The sequence below is a fragment of the Coloeus monedula genome, assembly GCF_965178545.1.
Source record: "Coloeus monedula genome assembly, chromosome: 11".
NCBI lineage: Eukaryota > Metazoa > Chordata > Aves > Passeriformes > Corvidae > Coloeus > Coloeus monedula.
Window position 1 is genome coordinate 8,960,894 of NC_138791.1, and position 10,768 is coordinate 8,971,661.

Genomic DNA, 10,768 nt, shown 5'->3' on the forward strand with positions numbered 1-10,768 from the left:
TACCCTGGGTGCTCCCATCCCTAGGATTTCTCCAGGGATCCAGTCTGAGCCTCAAAGTCGGGTCCCTGGTAGTGACCCTGGTGTTCCCCACAACACAGGAGGCGGGAGGAGGCTGCTCTGGATGGGGGTGGTGGGGCTCAGCTAGGTGCCATCATTTGAGATACTTCTCCCTCCACACAGTATCCGTCCTGGCCCAGCTGGAGCGGGGCAACTTCTTCAGTTCAGCCATCACCAAGCACTCCTTCTTTCCCTCGGTGCATGATGCCGTGGTGCACATCAGCAGGGAGAGGCGCCAGGCCTCGGTGAGCACCCAGCCTTGCCGTCCCCTTGCTGTCCCCAGCATGGCGATGGAGAGGGCAACGACACCACCCCCTCCCTCTCTGCCCCCCTTAGGTGGACCACAGCACCAGAATGTAGCCCCTCAAGAGGAGCACGTCTCCCCCAGGAGCCGGGCAGGCAAGGAAGGCTTTGCCATCCTGATGGCACCCTCGCCCACCCTGGGGCCCAGAGGCCCTGAACCCCACCAACCAGCCCCTCTGGACTCTGAGCACTGGGGCCCTGCCCCGTCCATGAGCCCCGCTGTGATGGGGCTGCTGCTGGACGGAGCCGCTGCTTGCTGTCATTCCGAGGGGCCACCTGCTGCCCCCACTTTGCCCCAGCACAGGCCTGTCCCACCGGGCCAGCATGCAGTTTGGGGAGTGGTGCAGGGGCCAAAGGGGTCCCGCTCCTGGCAGCAGGCTGGCATCATGAATAAAGCTACGTGGTGTTTCTCAGGGTTGGTTTCAATGCGCTTTCCTCAATAACGGTGGTTTTGGGCCAGACCGCCTGGCTGCATCCCGGCACTGCTGGGAACAGCCTCCCTGCAGGTGGGCTCTCCGGCACCGTCGCTCCGGCTCTTTTCTGCCACTTCTCCCTCCCCATGACCTGCTCTGGGCCCGTGGGGCTGCAGCCGAGGGACCAATATGGGCGGGGATCCCCATTCTTTGCGAACCAATTCCTTTGAGATCCCCATTTCCCAGGATGCCCATTTCAGGATACCCACTCTTCTGCACCCCTACCCCTGGACTCCTTCAATCCATGGGACCCACATTCCCCAGGACCTGTCCCCGCCATTCTCCAGGATCCCCATTCCCGGGACGCCCACTCCCAGGGTCCCCATTCTCTGGGATCCCTATCCCCGGGATCCCCATCTCCCGGGAACCCCATTTCCAGCAACCCCCATCCCGGGCTGCCGCGTACCCGCCCCCCCGGCGCGCCCTCCGGCCACCAGGGGGCGCTGCCGCCCTGCGCGCGCTTACCGCCGCGGCACGCGCCGCCCCGGCCCCGCCCCCGCGCAGGCGCGCTGCTGCCGCTCGGTCGGTCGGCGGAAGAACAAGATGGCGGCGCGCTCGGTGTGCCGGGCGGGCAGCGCGGCCGGGCGGGCGCTGCTGTGGGGCCCGCGCCCCTCCGTGAGTCACCGCGCCCCGCGGAGGCAGCGCCGGGGGAAGCCCGGCCGGGCCGCGGGCGGCCCCGCAGTGCGGAGCGGCTGCCGGGCCCCGCCTGTGCGCCGGCCGGGAAGGTCATGGGGACGCGGCGGGCGGTGCGGGCCGGGCGGCGGTGGCTGTGGGACCGCCCGGGGCCCGGAGCTGGGCCGGGCGGGTGGGGGGCGGCGGTGGCTGTCACTGTCACCCAGTGCGGGGCTTGCCGCCGGCCCGCTTTCCGCCCCCGTACTGGAGTGTGACCGGTTCGTGCGGCTCTTCCCTGGGGTTTCCCAGTTCTTCAAAGCTCTGAGTTCCCGGCCGTGCCGAGGGGAACAGTTAACAGCCTTTATTTTTTCAGGCAGCTTTATTGACTTTGACAAGGAAGCGAGGGGCTGCCACCTATGCCCAGACACTCCAGAACATCCCTGAAACCCAGGTCACCACCCTGGAGAACGGCCTCCGTGTAGCCTCAGAGGAGTCCAATCAGCCAACCTGCACGGTAAGTTTAACATTGATTAGGGGCTTATTTGAAACCATCAGCCTTGTCTAGCCTGCAGCTAGTCTTCTGAAAGGGACAGACCCCTGTCTGAACCAGCACTTTTGACAGAGACCCACCTGTTCACTGCTTCTCTGTGTGAACAGGTGGGATTAATATAGCAGCAGGAGGCCCAGCCTGGTGTTGTGCTGTCTTTAGACAAGCTTTTGTGCTCTACAAATTTGTTCAGCCTCATAGTTTTTGTATGAGCAGTAAGTGATCAGTAAGTTATCACTCTGGCAGAACCAGCTTTGGTGAAGCCGAGAGAGAAAAAGCAGAAATATGTGCAGGAAACAGTTGCTAGTTTGTTCTTATTTCAGTTCTTCTAGCATAATGTTTGTGGAGCAGACTTCTTGTCCCTGCTGTTACATTTGTGTCATTAGGATGCTGATAGTTTTCTTCTCTGATATTGGTACTCGCTGGTTTTGCTGCCAGGTGGGTTTGTGGATCGAGGCTGGGAGCCGCTATGAAGATGCGAAGACCAACGGGGCCGGTTTCTTTGTGGAACATATGGCCTTTAAGGTAAGGATGTGTGCTAGGTCTGCACAGAGCTGCCCTGAGTACTCCGTCCATACATTGTCCTCTCGCTTCGGAGGCTGTAGCTGTTGAAAGAGGGTGTAAATCAGGTCATCTGAGTCTTAGAGACTTTGCACACAGTATGAAAATAAATCTCAAAAGGCATGTAGCTCATGTGGTGCTCATTGGTTGAATGTGCAGCAACTTGCAAGCGTGCATGAATTAAGTCTTATTTACTATTTGCTTATTTTTCCTCTTAAAGGAAAAAATGTAATTAAGTAGTGTAACACACGTGGAGCACTGTGTTATGAAGCACGTTTCCTTAGGTTAGCACAGAGAGCTCAAAGCAGCATTTCCTGTAACCATTTGTTTTTCTGTGCTTTTCTTACTGGTCCAGCAAAGTTTAGAGGCTACAGTTCTTGTTTTTCAAATTATGCAGATGTCTGCTAGACAGAGCAGAAGACATCTAAGCCTGGGACTTGCTGACTCAAGTTCAGCCTGTGCCTTCATAGGCAACTGCAGCACCTGGCTCGCTCCTTAAGTGATGGGCCCTGTATTTAGAAGTAGTCTTGTGCTTCTATTTGTCTTCTTCTGAATATCACTGCTTGGATAGCTAGAAATCTGCTTGGTTTTGGTTTAGGCTTTTTCTTGGTTTACTTTCCAGGGATGTGCTGTTCAAACACTGTTGTCTCAGCATAGCTGCTGAGTTTGTGTTGGTTAGTGGTGATGACAGCCTTTATTTTTTCAGGCAGCTTTGTTGTGTATCAATAAACACAACCTTTATTGAAAGTTTGTGTTGGTCTGTCAAAATACACCTCAGCCATCCTTTATCTAGAGAAAATAAACCAAGTTTTAAATGTCTTGCCTTGTGTACCTGCCCTTGGCTTTTATGAATCACATGACAGTTTTTATTGCTTTAGGTCTTTATTGTTATTTTCATTGCTTTAATTCTGCCCTAAAGGGAAGTTTGTTCATTTCATAATTGAGTTGATCTGGTTTCCTTTAGGGCACAAAGAAGCGTCCTGGCTCAGCCTTTGAGAAGGAAGTGGAGAGTCTGGGTGCTCACCTGAACGGGTACACCTCCCGTGAGCAGACTGCCTTCTACATAAAAGCCTTGTCCAAGGACATGCCCAAAGGTAGGATGGCCAGGGGTAAAGTCTGACTAGGAGGTTAAGTTTAAGTGCATGTGCTTGTGTTTCTCACCCCCAAGCATCTTTTCTACCAACAGACCAGGGGCTGAAGTAGCTGAGCAGTAAATTGGAGGTCCTGGTTGGTAGTTGGAGAGAGTAGTGAAGTGATGTGGTGCTTCAAGGCTGTATGTTCATGTGTCCCTAACCCAAGTGCTCTAGTTATGTCAGGCTGCACTGCATTGCCAGGAGGGGGGATGGGAGGGATTCACTAGTTTATGGTTGTTTTATGGAGCTTAGTGACAGCTGCTGTGGGAGGAGTCCTCAGTGCAGCTCTTGCAGGTGCTCCTCCTGCTCTGTACTGCCGTGTGCTGCCTCCTCTGGGTCGGTTTTGGGTTGAGGCAGTGATTTGAGTCGGGGCCTTACTGCAGACATGGGCTATGCTGTAGGTGCCACAAACTCTCTCTAAGGATTGAGTGTGTATCTGGAACAGTACCTGCTTCTGACATACTTCCCCTTTTGCAGATGTTGCCTGCACTCTGCTGGCAGGGGTGCTCGGCAAGCTGACTTGGACTTCTTGCTAAACCAGTGTTGTTTGTCCCTCCCAGATGCTTTGGGAATGGGTAGCACTCAGCTCTGTTATGTTGTCCCCCCTCCCCAGCGTGGTTTTTGCTCACTGATGTGTGTCTCTTCTCACTCTCTTTCAGCACTCACTGCTCTTTCAGCAGCACTGGGTAGCAGTCAGGCAGTGGCATGCTAACGTAGGAATTGTGTTGCAGTTGTAGAGCTTCTGAGCGACCTCGTGCAGAATTGTGCGCTGGAGGATTCTCAGATCGAGAGGGAGCGTGGTGTCATCCTTCAGGAGTTGAAGGAAATGGACAGCAACCTGGCAGATGTCACCTTTGATTACCTTCATGCCACTGCTTACCAGGGGACTGCATTGGCCCACACTGTTGAAGGGACCACAGAGAACATCAAGTGAGCAACAGGCTGGGTGTGGTGCACAGCCCAGGGGTGCAGTCCATGGGGTGCACAACTGCTGCTTCTTGGGCATGGTGACTGCACAGTGTGTACATGGAGGTGATCTGAGCCCATGGGCTTCTCCTGCTGCCCTGACTGTGTTTTCCCCATTGGGGCTGGTGAAAGTGTAATGCTGCATGCATTCCTTACAACCACCTCCTGCAAGCCCTTCCTGAGGTTGGAAGGGACAGGTTGAACCTTCTCCCATACCTGTCAGTTTCACACTGTTAGAGAAATTGGAGAGCTGGGGTGCTCATTAAAGCAGTGGCCTTGTACCCTCCAGTCTGTACTGAAGTCTATCCTTAACTCTCCATCTTGGCTGCTGGTTCCCATTCTTTGTGCTCTACAATTAGAGCACAGGTCAAACACAGTACATAGTGCAGCCTTGCTTCTAGAAAGTATTGTTACCCCACAACAAAGAGAATCACTGCTGTCTCTGCATTGTGAACTTCTTTCTCCTAAGCCTCTCTTTCTTCCCAAGTTGGAGATGCTGATGTTCTGGGTCTTTGTGTTTTTTACAGGCGGCTGACTCGAGCAGATCTGGCTTCATATGTTGATACTTACTTCAGAGCACCTCGTATGGTCCTGGCAGCTGCTGGAGGTAAGTTCTAGATGCTTGTGATCCTGGGAAGCCTTGGTATTTTTAAGCATGCAGTCAAACTTGTCACACATTGCTAATGTAAAATCAGATGTTTTTGTTAAATTAGTCTGGTTTAAGACTGCAAATCTCTCTCTTTATCATTGCCAGGTATTTCTCACAGAGAGCTGGTAGATGCAGCTAAGCAACACTTCACTGGGATGCCTGTTACATCCAAGGAGGGTTCTGTGCCTGCTCTTGCACACTGTCGCTTCACAGGGAGTGAGGTAAAGTTGTTTTGGTTCCCATCAAAGCAAGCAGCTGTTGCCTAACTGTTGAATGAATGTGAAACCAATTACAGCTGCTTTTGAGTGGAAAAGTCTGTGTATCTCGGAGAAGCTGATGATGCACCATCTTGGTACTGCTCCCACGTTCTGTTCTTGGGGCTTATTGCCACGTGTTGGGTTTTAGATGGAACCCAAATCCATTAGGAGTGTGAGGCTGTTGCTCATATGATCTGCTGCAAAACTCACATCAGAGCAGCTGGTTTGTGCTTAGTTCTGCCTGGGATTCTTTGATCTCACTGAAATAACATCAAGTGCCTCAGTTTGTCAGCCTGGCATGGCAGCAGGCTGCAGACAGGTCACAGTGTTCATTCAGTTCTGCCCCACTCCTTGATGATTTTCCAGATCCGTGCCAGAGATGATGCTCTGCCCCTTGCTCATATTGCTCTTGCCGTGGAGGGGCCAGGATGGGCTGATCCCGACAACGTGGTCCTCAATGTGGCTAATGCTATCATAGGGCGCTACGACCGCACTTTTGGAGGTGGGAAGGTAAGAGTCTTGGGAGTGCAACAGGGAGAGCCTGGAGAACCTTCACTTTAATGTGAAGTGTTATGGAGACCCTAGGTGGATGTGCTTTAGGGGAGGCTGTTATGGTAGACTTCCAACTGCGAAGGGGTTAGGAGCCTGGAAAGTAGAATAGAAGTGTAATCGAGGCTAATCCAGGACAGTTCTTGAGAGGTGATGCTGGCAAATGAACTGAACCTTCTGTGCTAAGTTTGGAAGAGGTGTAGCTGGTGAATTCTCAGCAGCTTATTCCCACCCTCACAACTAACCACTCTGTGGGGGTGGTGATGGAAGCAGGACAGAATACCCTACAGTCTCATGATGCAAGTTTGCCTTACCACTGCAGAGCAAATGGAACTTGTTTAAAACCTAGATATTGCATCCGTTATCGTCTGGAAACTGTCTGGCCTGTGTAACTGTGCTAACCCCTGCTGCTGGGAGACCTTGTCCTCCCCATTTTCTCCCACTCCTACGATGGTGTGCATACCAGCTTTTCATCTGCAGCTGGGAAAGGAAATGGTTTTGCTGAATGGACTCCTAGCCCATTGTCTGTGGCTTTTCCAGCAGTGATTCTCATCTGTTGACCACATGAAGGCTCTAAATTAAACTCTCCTTCAGCAAAGTGTTCCGCTCTGTCTTGTCTGTGGTATTTGTGAAAACAGCTCAGTGGGAAAGAATTTGAGCTGTGAGGAAGCTGAAAGTGAAATGGCTGACAATATCTCCTTATTTACAGAATCAGTCTAACAGGGTGGCTGCGCTTGCTGCGGAGCATAATCTCTGCCACAGTTTCGAGCCATTCAACACCTCTTACTCAGACACCGGCCTCTTCGGTTTCCATTTTGTTTCTGACCCTCTGTCCATAGATGATATGATGTTTTGTGCTCAGGGGGAGTGGTAAGTACAACTTTGGCACAAGGTGCTGTTTAAGATCTGAGCCTCTTGTGGGAGACTGAGCTGCTGGGGGAGCATATTAAGTCTACAGAGAGCTGTGTCTCTTTATGAACTTCTTGGTGACTTGCATTCTGGTTAAGTGATCCTGTAAGTGGTTTCTGTAAATCTCTTAGGGTATATGGCTTTTGAGGAGCTGTTTAAGTTTCTTAGGGCTTTTCAGGTCTTTTATTCATGCTTTCAAGTATTAGCACCGAGGCTTTGGGGATTTTTAGATACAAGTGAGATCATTCCTTAGACAAGGCTTTCCTAGGTGCCCAAGAGATGTATCTCCATTGTCTTGTTAAGCCTGAGCAAAGCAGGCAGAGTTCCTGCTGCTCAGGTCCTTGTGTTGTGGCTGATGAATGACCTGCTGCTGGAATCATGCCAGCGTTTGGGAGCCTTCTGGCTGTCCATCTTATTGTGTCCATGAACCAGTAATGGTTCAATGGTACATCTGAGCTACAAGCCATGCTGTGTGTGGAGCAGGTGGAGTGAGCCCTTGCCCCAGAGACGTGGCCATTGGCAGGGGAAGAAGGGATTTAGCAGCTGGAGTCCAAACAGACTTTGTGGAGCTGTCTTGTTCTTTCAGCATCAGTTTTCATAGCAGCTTTCCATGCATGGGAATGGATGACACGCCTTCCTTCTCCTGTGACAGGGCAATACACAGCACATGCTGCTGGGCAAGCCAGAGCCAGCACCAGGGCTGCTGAACCTCTGAGTGTAAACTCAGTGTCTATCCTGCTAGCTGAATCCCCTGCCTGTGTGCTGGAGCTCTTACCTCCTGCTGCTCAGTGCTCCCCAGTTCTTAGCTGCTCTGTGGAAATCAAGGATGAATGTCAACCTGCAAGACAAGCAGTGTTGATAACAGCTTATTTTCGAGGAGGCTTGGGAAAGGGAGGAATTCACTTTCTGAGCAGACAAACATCTTTAAGAGTTTTCATGGTCTTTCTGTGTCCTCTCCAGGATGCGTCTGTGCACCAGTACCACAGAGTCAGAGGTGACAAGAGCCAAGAACTATCTCCGAAATGCCATGGTGGCTCAGCTGGACGGTATGTTCTGGTTTATGGGTTGACCACTGTGCAGCTTTCAGAGGGTTTCTGCTTGTGCTTCTCTTGGGGAGCAGGACCTGTGCTAAAGACTGCAGTTCTGCTGGCAGGCACTGGGCAAAACTTCTTTTTCCTGCTCCACACTCCTCCTGCCATGTTGTCAAAGCAGCTGACCCCAGCCTGCTGTGCTCCCACGAGTGACATACTGCCTGGTGACCTAAGAATTGAGACCCTCAGACTCGTCTGCCTTGGCTGTAACATTTTGGAGACTAGTGAAGCGATCTGTGTATTGCATAGCTCCTGGTGGAGCTGCACAGACTGGGAATTAAGACTGTGCTTCGTTAGCAGATGATTTAATGGTTAGAGTTTCTACTCTGTGCTTTGGCTGATGATCCTGCTGTGCAATTCTGGAAGGCTTCTTGGTGCACTAACAATGTGATGTCTTCAACATCCAGGTACCACACGAGTGTGTGAGAATATTGGAAGCCATCTCTTGCACTACGGACGCCGTATCCCTCTGGAGGAGTGGGATGCCAGGATTTCTGTGGGTATCCATTTGTTTTGGCTGGGATACCTGAGCGTGGTTGGTGTCAGTATTGTCTGGCCTTGGTCTGCTGCAGTAACACGTGGCTTACTTATTCCTTAATCAGACTGCCTGGAGTCCAGACGGTTATCCTGCTGACACTGATGTAACTGTCAGAATCTCTGGCACACACACAGTGGTGTATCCTGTGTCCTTGTGACTGGAGTCAGTCCATCCCAGAAAGGGCATACAACTGTGTCAAGCAGCACCACCTGAAATTCCTTTAACAGTTTTCCTAGTTTGTGTAATTCTGCAGCCACTCTATCCCTTAGGAGACTTCCGATTTTGGACTGGCTTGTCTTCTGTACCCACAAAAGAATGCACTGTGTAGGGACATTAGCCATACTTGCAGGCAGAGCTGGGCAGTTGGTGCAGATGGCCCCAAGGGTCTGATTGTATCTTTTAATGATCTTGATGTGTAATGGCAACAGTAACTTGCAACTTTGAGAAGTGGAGATCTGCGGGAAGAGTCATTAATTGCTTGTTTGATGTTTATTAGGCCGTTGATGCAAGAATGGTGAGAGATGTCTGCAGTAAATACATTTATGACAAATGCCCGGCAGTTGCAGCAGTTGGTGAGTAGCATGTGACAATCAGTACACACTTCAAAAACAGGATGGGGCCAAGAGCAGAGTGGAAGTGAGCTGTGGGCAGTCCTGATGTGTCTGTCCTGACTCCTTAAACCACTCTGGTTCTTTACTGGTGTCCTCCTACCTCTGCACATGAGGTGTGCCAAGGCCCATTTGCCACGAGATCAGACCTGCAGGTGATGGAGATGCAGTGGCAGTGAGCTGCTGGCTGTCCTCCCACCTCTGCCTGCTGTGGAGCCGTGACTAAGACTGGGAGTCCTGTAGCTGGGTGCGGGCCCAGCACGTCTGCCAGGTGCCCTTACCCTGGGGTCAGGGTGGTTTATGTAAGGGAAGTGAAGGGACCTGATCCTCCTGTACTGCTCTGGCATGTCTGTTTGGCCAAGGACAAATTCCTCTCGGAAAACCTGCCTAAGCAGCTCAGCTCTGCTGCCTCCTTCCTGTGTGTTGTGAATTCCCCTCCTCCTTGCAGCTGTTTCCTCTGGCCTTCAAAGTGGAGCAGTTTGGAAAAGGGAGAGAGTTTTTGAGCAGGAAGTTGAAATGACTTGGTGGCTCCCTGTATTTGATACCTGTATGGGGAGCTGTACTGAGCATTATGGAGCAGTGTGAGGAAACACTTAATTTTGTCAGGAGCTGGTATCTGCTAGTTTTATTGATGCAAGTTTGAGCTGTAGTTGCCTGGTTTTGTGCAAAGCTGCTATGGATTGCAAGCACAGGCTGCTCTGCCACCATCTGTTTTAAAGACCATGAGAAATTATACAGGGATTTTTAAGTATGTCTTCAAGTGACTTTTCTCCTGTTCACTCAGGTCCCATTGAACAGCTCTTGGATTACAACCGCATCCGCAGTGCCATGTACTGGATCCGTCTCTAGGATGTGTTGCCTGCAGGTTGGAAGTAATGAAGCTGTGGACTGTGACAGGTTCCCTCTGGCACTGAATGTCTTGGGCACCATGGGCAAGCTGAGTTCGTTCAAAGCAGCTGTCTTCTCGGTGTTAAATGTATAAAAATAAATACATCCTATGTGGAGTTGGTTCTGCTGGGAGTCAACTGTGTCTTGCTGGGTGGTGTGTGTAGACATTGTTAATCTTGCCAGATTGGGGAGATAGGATGTGAGGAGCTGGGGCTGTTGATAGACAAACATCTTTCCAGAGGGGCTATGTTATGACAACCCATATGTTTTTATATGGAGATGTGTTACCTCTCACCTTAAGCTTCCTGGTTATCTGTAAACCAGCTCAATAATGAGCAGAGATTATTATGTAGTGGTAGTATTGGGCTCCACATTCTTGTACATGACTCCATGCAGTCAGGCTCAGCTGTGCAATAACTGAGAAGCTGCTGACTGGCCTATGCCCATAAGATAATCTCTAGGTCTGAGTAGTTGGAAGAGCTACCCAGCCCTTTCTGCTTTTTTGGTGTTAAACTGGTTGTTGCTCCCTTGTCTTGCCTCTGGGAAATTGGAACATGGAATGGAAAGCATGAAATGGAGCAAGGCAGGGGGGTGGAGAAAAGTTTCCCACCAGGTGGCACTAGCCTG

The 10,768-nt window shown here is 51.2% G+C and overlaps 1 protein-coding gene across 1 annotated transcript; it reads left to right on the forward strand.

The window, feature by feature from the left end:
• Nucleotides 1-1,336: 1,336 nt before the first annotated feature.
• On the forward strand, nucleotides 1,337-10,257 carry UQCRC1 (ubiquinol-cytochrome c reductase core protein 1). Its single transcript, XM_082288652.1, has 13 exons — nucleotides 1,337-1,448; nucleotides 1,819-1,959; nucleotides 2,431-2,517; nucleotides 3,518-3,647; nucleotides 4,418-4,616; nucleotides 5,180-5,259; nucleotides 5,407-5,522; nucleotides 5,925-6,068; nucleotides 6,817-6,977; nucleotides 7,977-8,062; nucleotides 8,515-8,603; nucleotides 9,142-9,217; nucleotides 10,038-10,257. Exons 1-13 carry the CDS (start codon nucleotides 1,377-1,379, stop codon nucleotides 10,100-10,102), a joined length of 1,446 nt encoding a protein of 481 aa, XP_082144778.1. The 5' UTR covers nucleotides 1,337-1,376; the 3' UTR covers nucleotides 10,103-10,257.
• The last annotated feature ends 511 nt before the right edge of the window (nucleotides 10,258-10,768 follow it).

Coding starts and splice junctions, on each gene's coding strand:
- UQCRC1 (XM_082288652.1), top strand. CDS start 1,377: ATGGCGGCGCGCTCGGTGTGCCGGGCGGGCAGCGCGGCCGGGCGGGCG. Junction 1,449..1,818: donor TGTGGGGCCCGCGCCCCTCC/GTGAGTCACCGC, acceptor TTATTTTTTCAG/GCAGCTTTATTGACTTTGAC. Junction 4,617..5,179: donor GGGACCACAGAGAACATCAA/GTGAGCAACAGG, acceptor TGTTTTTTACAG/GCGGCTGACTCGAGCAGATC.